This window comes from Engraulis encrasicolus, chromosome 7 (genome assembly GCF_034702125.1).
Source record: "Engraulis encrasicolus isolate BLACKSEA-1 chromosome 7, IST_EnEncr_1.0, whole genome shotgun sequence".
Classification (NCBI taxonomy): domain Eukaryota; kingdom Metazoa; phylum Chordata; class Actinopteri; order Clupeiformes; family Engraulidae; genus Engraulis; species Engraulis encrasicolus.
The window spans coordinates 36,247,865-36,272,612 of record NC_085863.1 but is presented as its reverse complement, the minus strand read 5'-3'; the positions used below and the strand labels follow the sequence as shown (position 1 = coordinate 36,272,612).

The 24,748-nt window shown below is 43.7% G+C and overlaps 2 protein-coding genes across 7 annotated transcripts in view; one reads left to right on the top strand and one right to left on the bottom strand.

Moving 5' to 3' along the window:
- Positions 1-24,748, top strand: part of acaca (acetyl-CoA carboxylase alpha) — a 94,245-nt gene that overhangs the window by 8,789 nt on the left and 60,708 nt on the right. For all 6 annotated transcript variants that reach the window (XM_063203379.1, XM_063203378.1, XM_063203377.1 and 3 more), the window contains exons 3-20: positions 1,204-1,336; positions 1,674-1,812; positions 2,952-3,061; positions 3,377-3,458; positions 4,023-4,121; positions 4,291-4,397; positions 4,674-4,784; positions 5,178-5,387; positions 8,669-8,839; positions 17,839-18,000; positions 18,533-18,696; positions 19,151-19,301; positions 21,184-21,287; positions 21,482-21,709; positions 22,420-22,570; positions 22,871-23,005; positions 23,331-23,477; positions 23,891-24,079. In XM_063203379.1, coding sequence (XP_063059449.1) covers positions 1,204-1,336; positions 1,674-1,812; positions 2,952-3,061; positions 3,377-3,458; positions 4,023-4,121; positions 4,291-4,397; positions 4,674-4,784; positions 5,178-5,387; positions 8,669-8,839; positions 17,839-18,000; positions 18,533-18,696; positions 19,151-19,301; positions 21,184-21,287; positions 21,482-21,709; positions 22,420-22,570; positions 22,871-23,005; positions 23,331-23,477; positions 23,891-24,079 — 2,593 coding nt within the window. The remainder of the gene's footprint in view (positions 1-1,203; positions 1,337-1,673; positions 1,813-2,951; positions 3,062-3,376; positions 3,459-4,022; positions 4,122-4,290; positions 4,398-4,673; positions 4,785-5,177; positions 5,388-8,668; positions 8,840-17,838; positions 18,001-18,532; positions 18,697-19,150; positions 19,302-21,183; positions 21,288-21,481; positions 21,710-22,419; positions 22,571-22,870; positions 23,006-23,330; positions 23,478-23,890; positions 24,080-24,748) is intronic.
- On the bottom strand, positions 9,332-11,929 carry LOC134452140 (uncharacterized). The gene is made up of 2 exons (XM_063202500.1): positions 10,669-11,929; positions 9,332-10,127 (listed from the first exon to the last, which is right to left on the bottom strand). Exons 1-2 carry the CDS (start codon positions 11,756-11,758, stop codon positions 10,003-10,005), a joined length of 1,215 nt encoding a protein of 404 aa, XP_063058570.1. The 5' UTR covers positions 11,759-11,929; the 3' UTR covers positions 9,332-10,002.

The following is a 24,748-nucleotide window of genomic DNA, read 5'->3' as shown; positions in this document are numbered from 1 at the left end:
TCTATTTCAATTCTTTAATCCAAAGGTGATTTACATATTCCCACTATTCACACCCCTCTTCACTAGGGCTGGGTATTGCAGCTATGTTCCTGTATCGATTCGATTTCGATTCTGAGGGTTTTGAATCGATTAATCACGATTCGATTCGATTCAATTCGATTCACTCCGAATCGATTCAATCCGTTCCCTTTTTGGTGCAAGGATTTCCCCCAAAAGATGCTGTTGCCTATTTTTATATAAAAATGTCAAAGGGCTGTGGCTTGACAATGTTAACAGATTGAATTTGTAATAAGTATTCCTAGACCTAATTGACTAATACCTACTGGGTATTTTTCATAGACCTAAATGAAACAAAAAGAACAAAAAGATAAGAACCAAAAAAACGATTTTGTGCCCTGTGAATCGATTATGTGAATTTTAAATGATATTGATCGATTATCGATTAAATCGATTATTTAACCCAGCCCTACTCTTCACACACTCTTCACATGCCCATTTCACCTGGGTCTCTTGTCAGTTGAACTGTCGATTAATTGTGATTAATGTTTTTTAATCGATTAATGCATTGATCGATTAAAGTCGATTAATCGATTAATCGTTTGCATCCCTAGTAGCCATTGGATTATTAGTTTGCATATCCAGACTTTGGATCACTTTGTGTCTTTGGACACGGACCATGTTGGCTTAAGTGTGGATTAGGGGGCATTTTAGTGATTGACTGAGCTGCACGGTTTCCTGACGGTAGAGAGATCATATTTCTGATGATGCACAAAAATAAGAATGGTCAGGAACTAGCACAGAAACTGGCCATATAAAAACACTATGTAATGTAATGTCTAAACTTACTTGCTTTGAAAATCCATAACACTGTGGTTCCAACCTTTTTCAACTTGGGCCCCACCACTTGAAGGTCTCACAAATGCTCACAGCACAGCTCTAACCCAATAAACAATACCACTAAAATGATAGTCAACAGTCAACAGGGCGTTGCAACATTCAGACAATTGATATTGTTAGGGCTGCCTATACCATATGCGAATGTCACTTAAAGAGAACTGTCATAAAATGTTTGACATTGACGCAATGTTAATGACGCGTCCATGACTGTGTTATGACGCTATTATTGTCATGACACACCTATGATGCCGTTGCCAAGTAGTGTTACCAAGTTTGTAACTAATAAAAATGTCCTGACCCTTGTAGGCCAAGCATGTCGGGGCTCCACTTAATGAAGCAGGGCAGAGACCGGAGACGCATCGACCTCCAGAGAGACTTCACTGTGGCGTCTCCTGCGGAGTTCGTCACTCGCTTTGGAGGCAATAAAGTCATTGAAAAGGTGAAGTCTGCCTCTTTGGAGGTTTGGAGCTGAATAGAGAGTTATTTCTTGCTTTTTTTAAAAGAGCTTCATGCATACATTGGTACCACTTATTGATTCCTATTCATAGCAGCTGTCATAAACTGTCCATAAAGCTTTCATGGCCATTTCATGAGTCATGGCTCAACATTCATAAGAAACTTTTCATGAATGTGGAAGACAGAACGACCACAAATTGTCTGTGTCAGAATTGTCAATTTTCCAATCGTATCATGTCACATCTGACTCAGCTTTTATGAACAGGCTACCAGTACATTTTTACTTGCTTTGACACACTTTTTCTCGTATCACATGGCAGGTGCTCATAGCCAATAACGGCATTGCTGCTGTGAAGTGCATGCGCTCCATTCGGCGCTGGGCCTATGAGATGTTTCGCAACGAGCGTGCCATCCGCTTTGTGGTGATGGTCACGCCAGAGGACTTGAAGGCCAATGCCGGTAAGTGAAGTTGGACTTGGGACACCAGCCACTGCAGGTGTGAAGCCCAGTTTACACCGCCAGACTTCAGTTAGGATTTGAAGTTCCCATCTGTATAGTAGTTGCTTTGGTGGTGTGAACCACATACTTCAGACTGCAAGTCTGTTGGTGATTTCCAGGTCTAAGCTGGCCACTACAGGTATCAAACCCTGTAGTTGTATACTGTACACTGCTTCAGTCACAATATCCAGCTTGAAGTTGCCAGTTGGTATTCAAGGAGTTTAGCTGTAAGCAACTGGCTTTCTCCTTTTAAACTTGAAGCTTGAAGATGCTCCTTGGATGTGGAGTGAAACGTCTTCGAGCTGAATTTCAGTTACCCACATCTTAAGTCCTTGGATGAATACAACTCCTCAGACATACAGCCTGCTAGTCGTAGAATGGGAGGTCTGAAGCACCTACTTCAGACTACAAGACTGTTAGGCACTATTTGCAGGTTTTAAGTTGCAACCTGGGGGTTGGGGGTAGCACAAGCTTAGCTCAGTACCTCAGCAGCAGCGTGGTTGATTAGCCAGCTAATGATCCAGAAAGATCTGCAGCAAAAGAGAGAGGGCCCTTGTGTGTTTGAACAGCCTAGGGCCACAGGGGTTTTGTGTGTTGACTTGGCCGTGCTTCAGCTGACGCATCTGTGAGCTCTTAGCTTAAAACAAGGGGCTACTACACACAATGGCAGGGGAAGTTTTTACTGTCATGCTCCCAAATATTTTCAATCATTCACGGGTAGGGGTGTGCCCAAAGGCTTTGCGAGATAAAGATATTGAGGCCCTTGTGGTTTTTTTCCTCCACATCCTGTTTTGAGGCGAAGCTGCTTAAGTGAAGCATTGGAAACAATTTCCAGATCATATAAATAAAATGCTGCTAATGTTGATGATTTCAAATCCAGACTCAAGACAAAGCTAAGTTCAGATGCTTTCTTTGAATGATTTCAACTTACTGTTTTTTAAACCTATTCCTTTCCGTGTTTATTTTTGTTAAATTCTTATTTAATCTGCTGTTTTCTTGCTTTTATTTTTTGTTAAAGCCCATTGAATTATCTCTGTGTATGAAATGTGTTTCAAATGTGCGACAAATAGACTTGCCTTTCTCTCTCCTTGCCTGTATAGAGTACATCAAGATGGCCGATCACTATGTGCCTGTCCCCGGAGGGACAAACAACAATAACTATGCCAACGTTGAGCTCATCCTGGACATAGCCAAACGGATACCTGTACAGGTACGTTTTCCAAACTTCTGAAATCCAAGTCTGTTTTCTGTATGATTTGATCGACAAACTTAATGTAGCATGTTCAACTCCTCACAAGAAAAAGAAACGTGGTGCTGTTTTGAAAGAAATATAAATTTAAAAAAAGAAAGGACAACATTCCAAATGACTGTTTTTGAGTTTATTGCTCATCAGACGTAAGAAGATTAAGACCGGAACATCTTTCTTTTTTTGAATTTACAGTATATTAGTGTATGATGTGAAATCATATCTGTGACATCTTTCCTCCTGCTGTGAATAATCCTCTGTGCTTGTCTCTCTTATCAGGCTGTGTGGGCAGGCTGGGGCCACGCATCAGAGAACCCCAAACTTCCAGAGCTGCTACACAAGAACGGCATCGCTTTCATGGGTCCGTGTCTGAACAAAATGCTTTGTCACTCCACATTTGTCTTTGAGTCCATCCTTTAATTGTTGAATTTTCCAGTTAACGGTACTTGAGAAGTGATGTGAATTTATGAGAAATTATTTGTAACTAGAGGTGGGCGATAGGGCAAAAATGTCATATCACGATTTTTTAACATAAAATCTATATTCCAATTTTTGTATCACAATCTTCCATCGAAATAAAACTAAAACAAAAAAAAACAATGTTAACACACTGATGACACTCATAAAATACACAATTGGAATACAATAATGTAAAGAATAAGAGAGAAGTTAGTAGACCACTCCTCACTGCAAGACGATCTATACGATTTCTCCACTTTGGCAGATTCGAGACGATCTTGTACTCGATTTCACGATTCACGATTTAATATCGTCATATCGCCCACCCTTATTTGCAACTTAGTGGATGATGGACACCACACAGTCAAGCAAGAGCTTTGAAGGTTTTTTAAATGCACATCTAATGCCTCGCTTTAGTCCTTGCTTTCCTCATAGTTTAAAGTTGTTGTCTGCTTTTCAACTGCAGGTCCCCCGAGCCAGGCCATGTGGGCCCTGGGGGATAAGATCGCCTCCTCCATCGTGGCCCAGACTGCTGGCATTCCCACACTTCCCTGGAGCGGCTTAGGTCAGTCCTCCACAATAGCATCCACCTGCTTTAGTATACACTCTCCCTCAACTGTTGTTTTTTTTGTTGGATTTGTGTTGTTTAATTGTTTTGGCCATGGAATAGCCATAGCTGCTAAATTTGCAAACAACCAGTAAAGAAGCAAATACGTGTGTGTGTGCCCCCCCAGGTCTTACCGTAGAGTGGTCTGAAAGTGATCAGAAGAAGAGGATCATAAACGTTCCTCCAGAGCTGTATGAGCTTGGCTGCATCCATGATGTGGAGGCAGGACTGAAGGTACTCCATCCATCCATCCATCCATTCATCGCTAAAATACACTCATCATCAGCTCACTCCATTGGGAATAACAAATGACATTTAAAATTGTTAAGGCCGGTAATGACTATTGTCACGACAATCTTGTTAAATGTCATTGGTTGCTCCTAGTGGGGTGATACAATGTCGTATCAGTCAATTATTGCGAAGTGCAGTCTGTGCTGTTTTACTGTGTGCTGCTGTATATGCCACAGAGAAGCAGCATGTGATGGTTGTGTGCGTGTGTGTCCTCTGCAGGCTGCAGAGACGGTGGGCTACCCAGTCATGATCAAGGCTTCCGAGGGAGGTGGTGGGAAGGGCATCCGCAAGGTCAACTGTGCAGACGACTTCCCAAACCTCTTCAGACAAGTGAGTGAATCGACAAAACTCAACATTTTTTTTAACAAATCAGGGAATCTGACTGTACACATCATTTTTTTAGTTTTGTATGATATCATGCTGCTTTTAGTGTTGTATCACTACAATTAAAAACAACATTTGCTAAATACAATAAGACCAAAACTAAACATAAGACTTAACTTCACATCATTTTTCACATGCTGTATGGCAACATGGTAGTATTGACTAAATAAAAAAGAGCTATCTAATTCATCTGTGTTATGAGGATTTTCAGGGTGGCATTACGACAGTCATTTTGCACCTCCCTATGAAAACCTCCCTCTCGTCATTGAAACAGTGTTATGACTGCAATGATTGTGGTGGTATTGGCAGCTCACACAGTTTCTCACGTGCGTGTCCCAGGTTCAGACAGAGGTGCCAGGCTCGCCCATCTTCGTGATGCAGCTGGCCAAGCACGCCCGCCACCTGGAGGTGCAGATCCTGGCCGACCAGTATGGCAATGCCATCTCGCTGTTCGGCCGCGACTGCTCCGTCCAGCGACGCCACCAGAAGATCATCGAGGAGGCCCCCGCCACCATCGCCACCTCCGACATCTTTGAGGAAATGGAGAGGGTAGGTTGCAGCCATGTCACCCCATCTTTCCAAAGACATTTACCGGTAGTCATTGTCTTAACCTTATTCAGATGAGTCCGGAATCTTTGAAGCAGCTGAGTTGCACTGATGGCCCGCCTCCCTCAACCCCCTTCCCCTTTCCCCTTCGTTTCTACAACACTTAAAAGCAACACTAAAAAGTTGTTTTAACGCAAAAGAATGTTTCCAGCATTGTTGCAGAGGTTTATCACCATGTGAGGAGGTGAGAGCCACTGCTGAAAATGCTTTTCCATGGGCCTTTTAAAAAATATTTTGGGGCATTTACTGCCTTTGTTATGATAGGATAGTGTGAGAGCAAGGAATTATTAGTAGAGAAGAACAGGGAAGGATTGGGAAATTATCTGGGGTCGGACTCAAACCTGGGTCCCCGGATTTTACCAAAGCTTCTGGCCGGCACCGTGTTAATGTGAGTAATGGCCATTATAAATTGCCACTTCATCCTCAGTGTTAATGTAATGTTTTGCAATAAGTGTATTGTAATGATATTTCTATTAGTTTTGACACTTCATGATGTTTCAATTGATTAGTTTGAAGGGCAAAGGATAAATGAGATTCATTCTGATTAAGGCATTTATGAAAGGCTGTAAAAATGATGGCTGTTGCTAATACAATATTTTATTGACTGTTAAGGTGTGTGACTGGAATAAAAGCACTGCTACTTACCTGGGGCAGCCCCTGCTTAATGATGAGGGAACCAAGTTGGTTTTGGATCAGAGCACTGCTACTTCAAATCCCAGCCTTACCTCTCTCAACACCTCCATCCAGCCGAGACTGAAGTGCCCTTGAGCAAGGCATTTAACTCTACAGTACATTTCTCCACATTGAACTGCAATAACTGTCATTTTTGCTACTGCTGCTTAGTTTAATTTAATCTAATGTAATATACAGGGGTTAGACAATGAAACTGAAACACCAGGTTTTAGACTGGTTTGGCTAGAGCAGCCTGGCCATGTACATTGACCCTGTGGAGTCTTGACGGACATCTCTGCTGGAAACAGGAGAGCTGAGGTGCACGTTTAATTCTGCCGTGATTTCGGTAGCTGTGGTTTTAAGTTTTTTTTTAGGGCTGGGACTCGATTAAAATTTTTAATCGAATTAATCTATAGGCTTTGAAATTAATTAATCGCATTTTAATCGCATTTAAATATCTGACTTGAGAACAGTAAAAAGTATTTTTTTCACATGGAGTTTGTCTAATGACAATAAATAAGCTTAATCTAAATCTATCTTTTAATAGAAGAGAGAATTCTTCTCAATTTCAGCAGACTGTTCACCATCAGGCGTAATACTGCCCTCCACTGGTCTAATCCAGAACTATTAAGCTGTATTTTGTAGTGCGATTAAAATGAGCTAATTTTTTTAATCGCGTTAATTTTTGTGTGATTAATTAATCGAAATTAATGCATTTTTTAAATACATTACGGGTTAGCATCCGAACATCCCTTTCAGACAGCTTCCTCTTATGTCCACAGTTAATCCTGTTGGATTTGATTCGTCCTTCTTGGTGGTATGCTTACGTTACTCAGGAAGTTTGCTGTATTCTCTCTGGACGTGGCATTGAGATGCTTGATTAAGCTAATAATAATAATAATAATAATAATAATAATAATAATAATAATAATAATAATAATAATAATAATTGTATTTGTATAGCACTGTATCATACAAGGCATGCAACTCAAAGTGCTTAACAAATGGGGAAAAAACATCATTGTTAGAGATGGATTTAAAAGGAGAGGCAGAAATAGCAAGAAGGCAGAAATAGCAAGAAGGCAGAGTAAGAAGAGATAGATAGAGGTTGTAGAGTCATAAGGTCCACGTAGGTTTGGGACCAGGATTCTTATGGCCTGTGTATACCAGGCGCTACGTACGCAACCTAGGTAGCTGGGGTGGTTGAAGAAGTTTCGCCATGAATTCACTTTATTTGCTCTGGACGCGGCATTGACTTGTTTGATTCAGCTAATCACATAACGGCACTGTCCTGACAGCCTGGGACATTCGTCGATATGAACATTCCAATTGTTTTTTGCCGAACCGTGTCATAGCGAATTCGCTTAAGATTAGTTTAATCATTAAAATTCACTCTGGTCGCTCAAGAAGCTTCGCTGCTGGCGAATTCGCTCTGTTAGCTTTATTCGCCTTCCCTCCATAGAGAAATAATGACTTCCGCCGCGCAGGTCGCCTAGTTCGCCCTCGATGTACACGGGGCTTTTGAGGCGTAAGGTCCATAGTGGCTGGGTCTAGCATAAGTCATAGATAGTCATACTGAATTTGGGCGCTTAGATGCGGCCCCTGGTGGCATCAGAGGTGAGGAAAAACTCCCTTTCGCTTAATTCATAGTTTGTAGGGGGGAAAAGCTCAATGAGGTCTGAGAAAAAAACCCTATAGACAGGAAGAAACCTTAGGCAGAGACCAGCGGCCACCTAGGGAAGCCCCCTACCAGGGCTGGTTGTGAACAGTAAGGACGCTGCGGCAGCTGGGACACTGTGACGCCTTGGCAGCTAGGAGTGGGCAAGGGTGAAAAGGTGGGTCTTCAGCTGCTTCTTGAAGGAGTCGACGGAGCTGGCTGATCGGATCTCGATGGGGAGGGCATTCCATCTCTTGGGCGCATAGCAAACGAACACGGCGTCGCTAATCTTCTTTTGCGGGGAGGTGGGAGTCCTTAGCAGCTTGGCATCAGTGGACCTGAGAGCTCGAGCAGGGGCATAGACAGAGAGCATGTCAGAGATGTAACTGGGGACAAGTCCATTTAATGCTTTAAATACTGTCAGCAGTCAAGTCAATTCTGTATGAGACAGGCAACCAGTGCAGGTCTGCCAAGACAGGAGTGATGTGCTCTCTCCTTCTGATTCTTGTTAGGATTCTTGCCGCAGAATTTTGAATGAGTTGCAATTTGTCAATTAACTTTTTTGGCAGGCCAGAGAAGAGAGCATCACAATAATAATCACATAACAGCTTTGGCTCGTCACCCTGGGACACTTGAAGATATGAACAGTCCAATTGGTTTTCGCTGAACTGTGTCATAGCTCATTTCCATATTATTAGCTGACTTTTAATAGAGGGAATTTCCTCTGGTCATCCAAGTCACTTTGGTCGCTCAATTCAATTCAACCCTCCATAGAGAAATAATGACTTCCGTCGCTCTGTTCGCATTGGTCACTTTTGGTGTACACGCACAGTAATAGTGATGACTACTGCTCACACAAGATCTTATAATCATTTCCTGTGTCTTATCTCCTCAGTGTGCGGTGAAGCTGGCTAAGATGGTGGGCTACGTGAGTGCGGGGACAGTAGAGTACCTCTACAGCCAAGACTCCAGCTTTTACTTCCTGGAGCTCAACCCCCGTCTGCAGGTGGAGCACCCCTGCACTGAGATGGTGGCCGATGTCAACCTGCCCGCCGCACAGCTACAGGTAACACACACACACACACACACACACACACACACACACACACACACACACAGTGCAGATGGAGCTCTTCTGTACAGAGATTGTAGTAGATGTCCTTGGGAACTCTTTAAGTTGGTGGTACTGCCTGAAGACGGGTGGGGATCACATTGGCACTAATCTCTGTCCCTTAGCTCCAGGCTGTAGCCAGGCATCTTGTAGAATGGCGGGAGTATTTGGTGTGTGAGACATAGGCCTATAGCGTGAACAAGAGAGCGCAGAGAGGCTCTTTTCAGGGCTATAGATTAACTTTGTTCTTTACCAGCCGAAATGGCTACTATTTGTTATTCTTACTAGCCGCACACAAGCACTCACTCACTAATGCAGGGGTGGGGAACCTTTTTCATTTGAGGGGCCACTTCAAATTCCCCCAAGGGCCATCAAAGTCTTCCAAGGGCCACACTATGAACACAAACCAGGATTTCCCCTCGCACAGCTTTAAAACAGATCCCACCTTCTCATGGTCCCCTGAATATCACTTTGTAAAGGGACAAAAGGGAATATCAAATTGTATTTACAAAATGTTATATTTCATGTGAAGCTGCATAACATTGAAATTATGTCGGGGGCCAAATAAAACGTAAACGGCCCTCCAGACATGGCTTCCCCACCCCTGCACTAATGGGTCAAAGTGACCTAGTAAGTTGGTCTTTTCTACCAGCCAAACTGAAATTTCGCCAGCATTTGACCGGTTGGCAGGTGTTAATTTACAGCCCTGGTGCTTTTGCCTTGCTGTGATGAGTGATGTCTCTATTGAATATGTAGGTCATTGTCACAATATTAACCGCAAATTGAATATTCATAACCCCTGTTCAAACGGTGGTTGTACTGTAGCTGATGTAGCTGATGGAGGATAATAAACAGCTGTTCCAATCTTGGTGATTGACATGAGACAAATGAATACAAACAACAACATTCTGTGATGGTGATTAAAATATGGTTTAATTATTGTAAAAAAAAAAAAATGTGATATGGGCCGAATTGTGAGTAGGATGTATCATTAAAGCCCTAACCTTTAGATAAGTGTGTCTGTGTCTGTGTCTGTGTCTGTGTCTGTGTCTGTGTCTGTCTGTGTTTGTCTGTGTCTGTGCGTGCGTGCGTAGTTGGATGTCTCTCAGGCCTGGGAGTTAGTCCTGCTCGTCAGCTTCATCTTCCTGTCCTCCTCCAGCTGACATCTCTCCTGTAACAATGGCAGCCAATCCCATCTCTGGCTGCTGCAGGTCACCAGATCCTGAGACATCTGCAGTATCAGCTGTGTAGGAAAGGATTTTTAGAAAGAGAAGGAAAAAAAGATGAGCTTAGTCAATATCAATCTGCATGCACATCCTGTACAATAGCTAAACCTCTACCTCTAAAGCCCAATTCGCACGGGATAAGTGTTACCTATGGACCCTGGGCAATTCGCAATTACCCCCGAACCTCTGTGATTTTCCGTGGCGCATGTGGACGAGATAAGCAAACATCTGTAATTCTCTCAATTCACAGACATTTTAAGGGGGTGCAAACTGTGCGCCTATACAGTTTTGCCGAAATACAGTTGGTCATTTTCGGCGGAATTATTATCCAATCTCTCTGTTATTACTTCACAAATCACGGACATGGCGCATTCGCACAGGACGAAGAACTCAGACATTCTCCGTAATTATTCCGAATTACTGGGGGTCCATAGGTAATTAAAGTCCCGTCCGAATCTGGCTTAAGGGAATACAGACAATGGAGATGTGAGAAGTTTGATGGTGAGAAAGATATAAATAGAGAGAGAAGGAGAGAGATTGACATGATGGGCTACTTACTTGACAAACAGGGATGAGCAATCACGGCCTCTGTCACTGCTGAATGGGGAGCGTCCACTGCTGGAGTAGAGCACTGGCCACCATTCACTGTGGACCCATCTGCCTGAGGATCATGCAAGGTCTCCTTAGGGATCAGCTTCTCAGGCCCAGAGTCCAGTCTGAGGCGAGCTGTGGGCTGGCGGAGGGCAGGCTTTCCCCCAATGGGGCTCTCCATGTCCAGGTTGACGCGACCAGCAGGCTGCCGCAGTCGAGGTCTGCTCTCCATCGGGGTCAGCTTCTCAGGCCCAGTGTCCAGTCTGAGGCGAGCTGTGGGCTGGCGGAGGGCAGGCTTTCCCCCCATGGGGCTCTCCATGTCCAGGTTGACACGACCCTCGGGCTGCCGCAGTCCAGGTCTGCTCTCCATAGCCATGTGTCTCATATTGGCCGCTTTCAGGTGATCCAGCAAAGCCACTATGTCACCATCAGCTTTGGCCACAGAGTTCAGAGTGGCCAACAGATCACATGGGCTGATGGAGGAGCTTACACTACTGGCCCCATCCGTCTCACCATGATCCTGAATGGTTTCACGGGTCACTCTCTCCACCGGCTCCTCAGCCCCAGTAGTCAGGTTGGGGGGAGTTGTTGGCTGCTGTAGGGCCTTTGAGCTTTCATCAGCTGCATCCTTAGCTAGCTGGCCTGAGAGAGTCACTGGGTCAGCACTAGACAGGTCCACTGCTGGCCCCATCATGTCCACTGCTGGCATGATCCCACTGGCCCCATCTTCTTTCTCCTGTTCCATAACCATGGGCTTATCCATCTTCATCTTGATCTCCTCTTCTTTTTTCTTCATATCATTCTTCTCATGTTTTATCCTCTTGGCCTCCTTCCTCATCTTCTTCTTGCTGGGGTTGGTCTTGCCCCTCTTGCCCACAGCCTGGGCCCTTGGCCTGGCCATGTCATCCACCTCGCCCTCCTCAGGAGGTACCGGTGGGTAAAAGCAGCAGAAAAGTTTGGAGAGCTTCATATTTAGCAGCTGTTCTCTTTGAAGTCTGAAATTAGACTGAGAAGTTACACTGAACATTCTACTTTGCATGGAGTTGCATGTAAACATTCCGTGAAGTTGTCACAACGACGATTAATGTGTTCTTTTGAACCTGGGGCAGCAACAAAGTGGAGTAGAATGCCCAGCTCAGCCATTTTTAGCCACTGCTCTGAAAGCCAAATAAAAGAACTTTATTCATTCCCATTGCTGTAGTGCTTTCACACTGTATTTTGAATGTATTGAAGTAAAATAGAGCAATAATACTGAATACCTTTTTTATTTCCTTAATTGTCCTATTTTATTTCCTTACTTTTTATTTATAACACCCACACACATGATTTTCATATAAAATCATAGCCATGGATGTGAATTATGATCTGTGATCCCATTTATCAAATGAAAAAAGAGAAAGAAAGGACAAAAATGAAAGAAAAAAACAAAGGAAAACTATAAATTAGGAAGGTGAAAGTATTTTTCATTTATTATTATTTTGGAATGGCAAGCTGTGTTTGATTCTGAGAAAGAGATTAGAGAGAGAGAAGATACAAGAGAAGGGGAGAGTTCTGAGAAAGAGACAAAAAGAAAAGAAGGAGAGGGAGAGAGAGAGGGAAAAAAAGACAAAAGAACTTATCTGAGAAAGAGGAGACAAATAGAAGTAGAGAGAAAAAAAGAGAAGGAAAAAAAGACCAGACTGATGACAAGGAGGGGTTGATGACAGTCTGGTAGAGGCGGACAGATGTGCAGGTGTACTGAACATGTACACAGACAGCTGTTGGGGGTTGGCAGGTTGTTGATGGATGCGCGCACACACACGCACACACACGCACACGCACACGCACACGCACACACATGCACACACATGCACACACATGCACAAACGTATACAACACCCCTCCTGCCTCCCAGACGCATGGTTTACACACACACACACACACACACACACACACACACACACACACACACACACACACACACACACACACACACACACACACACACACACACACACACACACACCAGTGATGCGCGGGCTGACCCGAAATCAGCGGGCGCTTGCAGTTAACTGCGGTCGACCGCAGGCACGGGTTATGAAATATTATTTTTAATGAAATTCGGGTCGGATGCAGTCGGTCAGATCAGGACCTTTGAAATTATGCCGAATTTTAAAGTAGGCTATAGCCAGTAGGACAGACAGGGACATTTTTGCGAAATAGATAAAAGTTTACGGTATATGGCTGAATAACTACGATGGTGCCACGAGCTCTGCAGGAGACTTAATGAGGCTCCTGCGTCGTCCGAATCCTCTGCGCGCAACTGTGCAGGTGCAACCATTGAGTGCATTTTGAAGAACACAGGGTGCTCTCTAAACAGTGCAGTGATGGATATAGCCTACATATTTTCTTATAGAGTAGAGAGGGGGAATAAGCCCCCCTTAAGGAAAAGGTATTTTTTCTCCAAGTAGATGTTAACCATCTGTGTTCATTTTAACCTTAGTTAGTAACAACAGTGAGGTGAACAATAACCCATCATGGAAAATTGGTCAAAGTTAATCCTTCATGACATTTTAAACAAAAACAAAAAATGTGCTAAAGGGGCCTTTTACCCCGCTAGTGGGGTAAAAGGCCCCCCCCTGAGGTGGGGAATAGGCCCCCCTGAAAAAAAAAAAACCAAACTACTTGGTTCACTGATTGTTTTCTTCAACCAAACAATGGAAGAAACAACATGCCAATAAATAATCAAAATTTGTATGATTTTATTGTAAATAAATACAACGTAATATGAAGCTTTTAGGCTACCTGTGTAAATGCTTATGTACTGACGCCAGAAAATTACATGACTAACCATAAAATTTTACTTTCCTCCACGTCGCGTCGCTAAAATGCTATCCACACCGGATGTTTGTTTATCCCCGTTAATTTGTGCCATCTAGTAGTCAAAATGGGAAAAACGGGCAGGGGGCGTATTACCCCGTGGGGGCGTATTGCCCCTCTCTACTATACAATTGTAATGGTTTCGCACTCATGTGTTGCTTACAGAGTTTGTTTTCATTTCCTGTGTCGTACCACGTCTGCTCACCAACATAGGCTACAGATTAATTTCCTCCACAGGTAGGGATTCGAGTGGCTATGCCTACATTGTCGAAATAGAATAAGCTACTATAGCCTATAGCCTACAATGTCCAAATTATTAGCCTATTCCCTTTGAATGCAGTGCTCATTTGAGTAATTTAGGAAGAACAATGCCCTCGCCACTTACGTAGACTAGGCTACTTTTTGTTGGACAGGGCATGTCGCGTTATAGCATCGTGAGTGCACCATGTCAATCAGTTGAGAAGGGCTCTGCAGCCTACGTGATCATGTATGGATCTTTACATTGCAGTCATCTAAGATTACGAAAGTTCACGCTTTGTGTGGGCTAAATGATCATTTGCGCTAGAAAGACAAGCGTTGCCTTGATAGTGGCACCAGGCACCAGTACAGGTTTGTGCACACACATGTGACGCGATTATCTTTCCCAAACTCCCAAATTAACCGCTTGGTCTCTGGTGAAGGAGGGGGTGGCCTTGGCACCCTGTCCCTCAACTTCGGGATAGGAAAAAGCGAAACCAATTTCAGTTCAGGAAAAGGACAGAGCAGAGGAGTAGCCTACCAAACCAAAAGAAGACAAAGTGTTGTAGGCTACATTGCCACTATGGGTGTTTTCATAGCCTACCTGTTCCCTATCAACCATTTAAGCGAACTTATACCTGCAGCTCAGCATTTTCTGTGATGTGAAGTGTATCCAGACCCCTCGGAAGTGAACCATGCTGAGACCTTTATTGACGTGGTCTCATGACGCTAGGGTGTTCATAAAGACGCACGGCTACTATTTTCAAAGGCGGGTCGGGAAGCGGGCCGGGTCAATATTTTTCATGAATATTTCTTGCGGGCAGGGCAAGCGGGCGGACTAGGGAAAAAAGCGGTCGGGTGTGTCTTGTTTTTTCGTCGACCCGCGCATCACTGACACACACACACACACACACACACACACACACACACTTGAGGTGGAGCACTCCAGTACAGAGATTGCAGTAGATGTCAACCACCCTACCACAGAATGTGCGTGCGTGCGTGCGTGTGGACCAGGGGTGGAACTTACAAAATTTCCCCAGGTACATTCTAAAATCTACCAGTCACTCACAATTTTTACCAGTCACCATTTTCACCAGTTCATGTTCAACCGTTCCAAACATTGTAATGCCAAGTAAGGTCATTTTCTAATCAATACATAAATTCAGCTATTGTGATGAGAATAACTCTTTTCATTACCAATTTGCTTAAACCTTTCATGTTGGATGCTGCGTGTAGTTCAGCATTTACCCTGTTGCCTGTAGAAAATTTCCACCCGTCAAGGTGTCGGGTGGGTTGACGTATTTCACCTGCCAAAAGCGAAATTCACCTATCATTGGCAGGTGGATGGATGTTTACAGTATTTCCATCCCTGGTCTGGACAGACAAGGATTGGGAAGAGTAAGGGAGAGATTGTGAAGCGACTGAACATGGGCAGGATTTGAACCTAGGTCCTATGACCTGCATGATGGTACCCTGTGTGTGCTTATGTACTGTACCTTGAACACTAAAATGCTTTGAAGGCTGACAATGAGTTGTAGTTGAACAGATATACATTAATTTCCCTGCATATACAGGTGCTAAATGATAATGGTGGTAGTCTTTTGGCTGATTACATTTCCCCAGACACGTTTCATGAGACAGGAGTACTCAATCAGAGATTTTTCTGTTTCCATTTTTTCTACAACTGTAGCTTTGAAAGAACACTGTGTACTCGATGTGTGCGCATGCGCAGATATACAGACAGGACGCACACAGAGACATGCACGTACACGGGCAGACGCACGCGCGCACACACGCACGCACACACAGGCACACACAGGCACACACACACGCACACAGGCATTGCAGTATGCAACAAGCCATCTGCACACAGCTCAGCGGTTCAGCTGTGGCCAGTGAGAGAGTGTGTGTGTGTGATGTGATGTGTAGCCGCCTACACTAACGAGTAGCGGAGAGGAGAGATCTGACCTCCCTCCCCCCTCGCCCCACCCCCTGCTGAGAGACCTCTGCAGACCCACTGGCCCCTCGCCTCATCGCCGCACACTGTCTATGTAGGTCAGTGGAGCCTTGGTCGGCCTCCGCAGCCTTGCTCTTGACTGGGCTGAATGGGGTGGATGGATTGAGGCTTGTTATGTAATACTGTGGGCAGATTGTGTGTCATGTGGGTGAGGGTACTGTACTGTGAATGGATGGAGATACTGGATTAGTGTATTTTTCTCAGTATTGCCCCTTGCATTACTCTACTATTCTGCGTTGATGATGACATCATTTGGCAGAATAATATTGCAATAAACAAGAGAAAAAAAATGGGTGCATTTCTCAAAAGCATAGTTGTTAGCCAGTCAGCAACTTTGGTAGTTGTCAATGGGAAATTGTATTGCAAACAGCAAAGTAGATAACGTAGTTAGCGACCATGGTTTTGAGAAATGCACCCCAGAGTTGTTTTTCTCGTTGCTAGCCAGTTAGTCACTTCGTTGATTGCAAACGGGTAACTGCAATTATGGTTTCCAGAGATGTACCCCCGCATGAAGTAGGATGTAGGTCACACTGCCATGTAATCAGGGCTCTAAATTAACTTTTTCCACCACCAGCCAATTTGGCTAGTGGACATTTTTTCTTACCAGCCAAACAGAAGTTCAACTAGCCATTTTTTTAATCTCGCCAAAATAAACTATGCATTAGGCTAGTTTTTTTTTTTTCTAATTAAATGGTCATTTTGTCCAACTGTTTCTACAACACAGATACACTATAGGCCTGCATAGGCTACTATATGCCTACATAATAAGCATATTATAGGCTATATATTTTTTTCATTATTTTTTAACTTCTGCTTTATTTTTTACTTTCATTACTTAGGCCTAATTAATTTGATTAGTTTTTGTTCAATTCCTCTGAAAGCAGCTGAATCACATCACACAAGCCACTCACATAACAGACCTTTAACATAGGCCTACAGTGACCAAGCACACAGCCAAACACTACAAAACCTCACATACGCACACCCCAAGGAAGGAGAGGAGAGAGGAGGAGCTCTTCTCTACCATGCGCAGCAAAATGACAAGAAGCCTAGTTTAATTAAAAGTAAATAATATCTCAGGAATCTTCGCTTCCTTTGTTACTTCCACAGCTTCGTCGTTGGTTGCTTTTTTTTTTCTTTTCGATGGCGTGGGCTTTCCAACTTAGTTGCGCCAGGACTCTGAACATTTCAGAAGACAACTGAACTGACAGCTACGGTCACACTACTCTGACAGTCGGCTCTCCTCCTCTGCCCTGGTCGCTATTTCGTTCCACAACCACTCATTTTTAACGTCACTATTTACAATTACTACTAGCATTCACCAAACACAGAACCTTGCTCTAACCCCCGCCACATTCTCATCACTCGCAGAAAACAGAAGTAGCGCTATGCATAATCTGCGTAAGTCCTGTTATTGAAACGGTCAGGGTCTCGCTGCTTAAAAAATGCAGCCTGTTACAGCAAGGTTCATATAGTAATAATAACAGTAGTGACGTTAAAAAGGTTGTAGCGAAAGCGACGAGAGCATAGGAGGAGAGCTGCCTGTCAGAATAGTGTGAGCGCAGCTTAGCTGACAGAAGGCTGGTCGTCTGAAATGTTTTCAATCCTGGCGCGCGCAACAGCATGGAGTCGACGCTCGATGCACTGGAAAGCCCACGGTGGGAGTCTACCTCGTGACGCTAGTGCCCATGGGTAATGTAGGAAATCTCGCCGTATAACGTTCGTCAGAGCAGCGGTTTACCGTTCATAAGTTACTGTACTCGGGCGCTACTAGCCAAATTGGCGGGTAGGTATTTTTGTCTACTAGCCAAAATTAATTTTCACCCGTGTTTGGCGTGTTGGCGTGTGTTAATTTAGAGCCCTGCATGTAATACTATCACCATTCATCAATTAGGTGTTTCATTAGGGGAAATATGATGGTGTTAACTTTCTTTAAACATAACTGACATGCCACAGAGAATAGCACTTCACTGACTGTGTCTGTGTGTCTATGTGTCTGTGTTTGGTGTGCTTGCCTGCAGATTGCCATGGGTATCCCTCTCCACCGCATCAAGGACATCCGTATGATGTACGGCGTGCAGCCATGGGGAGACTCTCCCATTGATTTTGAGGGGCTCTTTGCTGCCCCCTCCCCGCGGGGACACGTCATTGCAGCCCGCATCACCAGCGAGAACCCAGATGAGGTAGGCTGAAATCTGTATGACCACTTAAAGCGATACGGTTTGAATTTTACATGATTGAATTTTGCCTTTCTCATGTACTTCCAGCCTGAATCTGGCAATGCAATTTCTACCTCCAAGCTAGTGATTATCATTAAATCTCATGGGTACCACAAGATTCAATGATGGTTGCTAGCTTGGAACTAGAAGTTACACCACCAGACAACTACTGGAAGAACAGGAGACGGCTAAAAACTAATTTACTCAAGTCCAGGAGAGGTTTGAAATGAGCTTATTTCTAGAAATGTTACGGTATTGCTTTACTGTAAATGAAGACCTCTTAATGATACTAGCTGGCCAGTAGTGTTCAAAGCAATTCTCAAGTATGTCCACTAACTTTTTGTAATACTTTGTATTAATAAGTTAATTTATAAATGAATAAAGTTTAATTAACTATGAATGATGATGATGATAACTATGAATGATGAAATACAAAAGCAGCACTTATGTAGGGTGGACATCTGTATTTCTGTGTGCGTGTGTTTGTTTGTTCCAGGGTTTCAAGCCCAGCTCGGGCACAGTGCAGGAGCTGAACTTCCGCAGCAACAAGAACGTGTGGGGCTACTTCAGCGTGGCGGCTGCAGGGGGGCTGCACGAGTTTGCAGACTCCCAGTTCGGCCACTGCTTCTCCTGGGGAGAGAACAGAGAGGAGGCCATCTCGTGCGTAGAAACACCACCTGCTACACAAGATGGGCCCATAGGCCAAATACTCTATTGGTTCCTAGGCCTCATGCTGACATTACACTTTACATGTTTGTTCTGTAGAGCGGATACATAGCACTGAAAGATCATGTACACGTACAAGCATGTACAATTTTGCTAGCACAGTAGGTAGTCAAAATAACTATTACCGGTAATTATTTTGAGCAATCGAATAATTTCTTGCTTTACTGCATTCCCTACTGCAAAGCACTTTGTGGATGTATTGTTCTGTGAAAAGGACTGTAAAAGTAAACTTCCTTACTTCCTTACTACACCTACGTTTGAGTTGTAAATTAATTGTAAATCAATAAGAGCGAAGTATGTATAATATATAATGCCATTCTCCCAGAATGCAACATTCTCACTTGTGTCCATTCTCACTGCTCTCCATATGCCTGTCCTCCCCCCTCAGTAACATGGTGGTGGCCCTGAAGGAGCTGTCTATCAGAGGAGACTTCAGGACCACAGTGGAGTACCTCATCAAGCTGCTGGAGACCGAGAGCTTCCAGCACAACAGCATCGACACCGGCTGGCTCGACCGCCTCATCTCTGAGAAGATGCAGGTAAGACCGTTTTTATCAATCATGTTATGCTATATGCTACTATTGGACACCTTAATTTCCTTTGCGATTAATGAAATGTCTCTACTCAACACCATTCTATTCTGCTGTTTGTGTCGAGCATTATTTACCAATTTGAGACATTTCAGTAGCATTAATGGTATTATTTAGCTTTTGAATCTGCATATAGACAGAAGCTATTCCTACAAACCCCAACTCCGGTGAAGTTGGGACGTTTGGTAAACAGTGAGTAAAATCAAAATGCTATCATTTTCAAAACATTCAATCTATTCATTAGATGGAGAATAGTGAAAAGACAACATATTAAGTGTTAAAACCGAGAAAAAATATTCTTTTGGGGGACATATGTACTCATTTCTAATTTGATAAATCCAACACGTCTGGACATGATTTCACCAGCTTAAATGGTGGGTGTATTCCTTGTCATGTTTTGCAATGTTTTCCTTTCTGTAGTGCTTACAGTGTGACAGGTCCTGACCAAAAGCCCACCATTTTATCACCTGCTGGTCCTTATGATGGAGCCAAACTGTTAAAACATAGTAGAGAATGCAATTTGACCTTACTATGTGGCAGTAATCGAAGATCTCCCTTCAAAATATAATGCATGAGTGGCTTTCCACGCTGTTTAAAACCCATTTATACCATTCAGCACTGTATTTAACTCTACAGATGAGTGAGAACATCTTAACCAATGCACTACTGCACCCGCGTGCCATCATGGAGGCTGACTTTTGAAGTTAGCACTAACACAAGTTGGATGGTCCATTTTCACTGTAGCACAGGATGTGCAATGCTCTATTATTGTCAAAAAGAATGGACTTCTACAACTTCTGCTGACTTCTGTAAGCAAAGGACAGTTTCCCATGTCTTCTGGGTTTATTTCAAGTGAGCTCAGGTGCTTAGGAGAATGTTACACCCCTGTATCATTTGCATGCATTAAGCATTCTTAATATGGTCAATTTTCAATAGCTCTAGCACTCCAGGAATTAGAGTGAGACTACAGCCAATATATATTTCATGATGTCATGAACCTATACAATGATTTTAGTAACAAAAATATGTCTTATATACACTCAATCGTGGTAAATCAAAGGGAATTCAAAAATGTATGTAATAACTATGGTAATTATTCCCTTTGCATCTTTAATTCTGAGTGACTCAGCCTCTCTGTGATGATCTTATACCTGGACACCTATATTGTCCGTCAGTACAATTCATTTTGAAATGTTCTTCTTTGTTGTTTTATCTTATTTGGATGTTTACTAAATTTCACCGATCCCCGTCCCAACTTATTTGAGACGTGTTGGATTTATCAAATTAGAAATGAGTACATATGTCCCCCAAAAGAATATTTTTTCTCGGTTTTAACACTTAATATGTTGTCTTTTCACTATTCTCCATCTAATGAATAGATTGAATGTTTTGAAAATGATAGCATTTTGATTTTATTCACTGTTTACCAAACGTCCCAACTTCACCGGAGTTGGGGTTTGTACAAAGTGCAGAACGCATTGCCTTCTGTGGAAATATTCGACAACATCAGGATGCCTGAAATACATGGCATAGGCCTAAATCCGTCCTTTTAAGGTAGTGGCGCTTTGCTCAATCTTCAAAGCAGCATACAGATGTGCCTTTCATGCGGCATTTAAAACTTCTATCACATTATGAAGTCTACTTTTAGCATCTTGTCAACAGCGTTCGGTGTTGAAGTGTAATTAGGTCAACCAAAACTGACTTGGCTTGACATTTGCTGATGTCTAACGCTGCAACACAGTGAAGGTAGCAGATTTGAGGTGTTTAGTTTCAGAACATCAAGAGCATTCATTTCTTGTCTCGATCTTCAATGCTGTGTTGTTGTTTATAGGCTGAGAGGCCTGACACCATGCTGGGGATTGTTAGCGGAGCTCTCCATGTAGCAGATGTCAACTTGAGGAACAGTGTCTCCAACTTCCTGCACTCACTGGAAAGGTATGTAGGGTGCTGGCTTTTACCCCCATTGATCGCGTTGTTATAACAAAGTTTTGTTATGAATGTGCTTAATGCTCTGCGTTGATGTTGAAGTATTTTTCTTTCTTTCCTTTGCTCTCTTGTTTCTCTCACTCCTTTCTTGCTTGATGTCTTTCTTTCGCTCTTTCTTTCTTTTCTTCTTTCCTCTCTCCCAGGGGTCAGGTGTTGCCGGCCCACACGCTGCTGAACACGGTGGACGTGGAGCTGATCTACGAGGGCACCAAGTACGTGCTGACGGTGACGCGCCAGTCCCCCAACTCCTACGTGGTCATCATGAACAGCTCCTCAGCCGAGGTGGACGTGCACCGCCTCAGTGATGGGGGCCTGCTGCTGTCCTACGATGGCTCCAGCTACACCACCTACATGAAGGAGGAGATAGACAGGTTAGACACACAGACACACAGACACACAGACACACAGACAGACAGACAGACAGACAGACAGACAGACAGACAGACAGACAGACAGACAGACAGACAGACAGACACACACAGACACACACACACACAGACAGACACACAGACAGACACACACACAGACACACACACAGACACACACACAGACACAGACACAGACACTGGGTTACCAGCAGTAGACGCATTTCATCACTTTAGTGTTTCAGCACAGGTGCAGTTGTTCACCTGTATTTTTGTTAGTTGGGACATGCTGCGCCAAAAGGAAATTTGAGACCTCACCTTGTTATATTGCTGTGGCTTTATCAGTGTCTGTGTTTTCCTCCTGTTTTTGTTGCTGAAGCTTGGTTTGCAGAACCGTGCTGCTGTGACTCAAAGCTGAAGCTTGTTGCTGAAGCTCTGTTTTCAGAACTCAGCTGCAATTTAAATGCAGCATAAATCTGCTGCCCATATGGGAAAACAGTATTTTCAGCTCTGCAAAAAAATAAAGTAACTGGAAAAGTTCATGAATATAATCCGCTCTTTTTTTAAAGCCCAAATGACATCAGTTCTTAATAGACTGCTGTTTCACTCTTTGTTCTGCTAGTTAAATGAAATGTGAAAAGTGCCAGTCTGTAACCTGTGTTTTGATCAGTTCCTTTATCTTTCTTCCTTTATCTTTCTTCCTTTATCTTTCTTAGGTACCGCATCACCATTGGCAATAAGACGTGCGTGTTTGAGAAGGAGAATGACCCGTCTCTGCTGCGCTCCCCCTCAGCTGGGAAACTCATCCAGTACACTGTGGAGGATGGAGGACACGTCTTCGCCGGACAGTGTTACGCTGAAATAGAGGTGTCTGTCTGTCTGTCTGTCTATCTGTTAACTGAATTCATTATATAACTAGAACCCAGAGAGTGCAGACCTCTGCCAAGGAAGCTGTTTGATAGAACATTTGACTATGTTACACCCTATTTGACATGATTGCATTTCAACCATTGTCTTCCTCAGATTCTACCAGTAGTATTTTAAGTGTGCGGACTCCTCGCTCCAAAACTTCCAGCAGCCATTGTAATGCACCTTAATCATCCTGGGATGTGCGCAATTTTCAACCTCAACCACTAAATAAGGCTTTGTGATTTTGTATGTGTTCAGGTGATGAAGATGGTGATGACTCTGACAGCGGTGGAGTCTGGCTGTATTCACTATGTGAAGAGGGCAGGGGCTGTCCTAGAGCCTGGCTGCGTTATCGCCAAACTACAACTCGACGACCCCAGCAGAGTACAGCAGGTCAGACTTCACATTTTTCATTTTTACCCCCAACGTGTTCATCCCAATTGCACACTAGAATCAGAGAAGGACTGGAACTTTCTATAATTATCAAACTCGCTTGAATATCAGATTTGTTGGTTTTGCGCAGATGATTATTTGTGATTATGTTTTTTGGTTTTGGCTGAAGTCTGTCAGCCTGGGGCACTTTTAAGTAAATGCTGCAATGCAATATCTCTCTCTCTCCCTCTCTCTCTCTCTCTCTCTCTCTCTCTCTCTCTCTCTCTCTCTCTCTCTCTCTCTCTCTCTCTCTCTCTCTCTCCATCCCATCCCATCCCTTCCCCAGGCGGAGCTGTACACAGGGCCTCTGCCCATCATCCAGGCGGTGGCGTTGAGGGGGGAGAAGCTCCATCGGGTCTTCCACAGCACATTGGACCACCTGCTGCACATCATGAATGGATTCTGCCTCCCTGAGCCCTTCTTTGGGACCAAGGTACCAAGACTCTGTCATACTACACTGCAGCACCCACAGAGAAAGACTATTGAAATTTGAGACATTTTCAGAAAAGAGAAGATTCAGAGATGGAAATTGTGCGGAAGGTTTTAGTTTTGGCCATGAAAGTCATTGTCAGGCAAGCTGACATCGAGATGCAGAGATCCCTCTCTGTTCGACATTTTTATCTCCCTCAGTGTTGCTTGTGTGTGTTTGTGTGTGTGTGTGTGTGTGTGTGTGTGTGTGTGTGTGTGTGTGTGTGTGTGTGTGTGTGTGTGTGTCCATTCCCAGTTGAAGGAGCTGGTTGAGCATATAAAGACACTGCACTACTAAGACACTGTCTTAGTCTTGCTTTAATGTGTGTGTGTGTGTGTTTATTAATGCATATTATAATCTCTATGTGTGTCTTGCAGTTGAAGGAGTGGGTGGAGCGTCTGATGAAGACTCTTCGTGACCCGTCCCTCCCCCTGCTGGAGCTCCAGGACATCATGACCAGCGTGTCGGGACGCATCCCCCCCGCCGTGGAGAAGTCCATCAAGAAGGAGATGGCCCAGTACGCCTCCAACATCACCTCCGTACTCTGCCAGTTCCCCAGCCAACAGGTACATGGAGACAGTAGCTAGTTACAGTATATCACGAAAGTGAGTGCACCCCTGCAGTTTTGGCAGATTTGTGAGTACCGTATTAGCCCGAATATAAGACGATCCTGAATATAAGACGACCCCCCATTTTCAGGCTTATGTTTTGGGGAAAAAAGTGTTTCACATTGGAAACTTCTTTCAAAATGCAGTTTTTAATTTGTTGGAAAATCTGAGGCTTTTACATAGAACAAATTTCACAATATAATTTTCATGATAAAAGACCACAGATGGCTACTCATACCCTTTCCCTTTCTTTGCTCACTTTACCTGTCAAGCTCCAGTAGGCTACAGCCGCCTGGGCCCGCCTGTTCTAAGTCCGACGCAACATAGCCTACACTCAGAGCATTAGTCTGCGCCAGCCAGGCAACCAGTCCAGTAGAGATGGGCTACCTATTGTGCAATGCACAGATTTTGCAAAATGCTCAGTTGACAGCAATATCTAACCAGCAGCCATCTCGCCAAATCGCCGTTCATTTTATGCATCCAAAGTTTTCCGTTGGACTGTAGAAACCAAATGTGACCAAAAGCAGTTTGACGCATTGCATTTGAATCCCATGCGCTGCCAGCACCACGTTGAAGAAGTCCAATCGGTATTCATTTTGTACCAAGGGTAAAACTCTTAGTGATTTT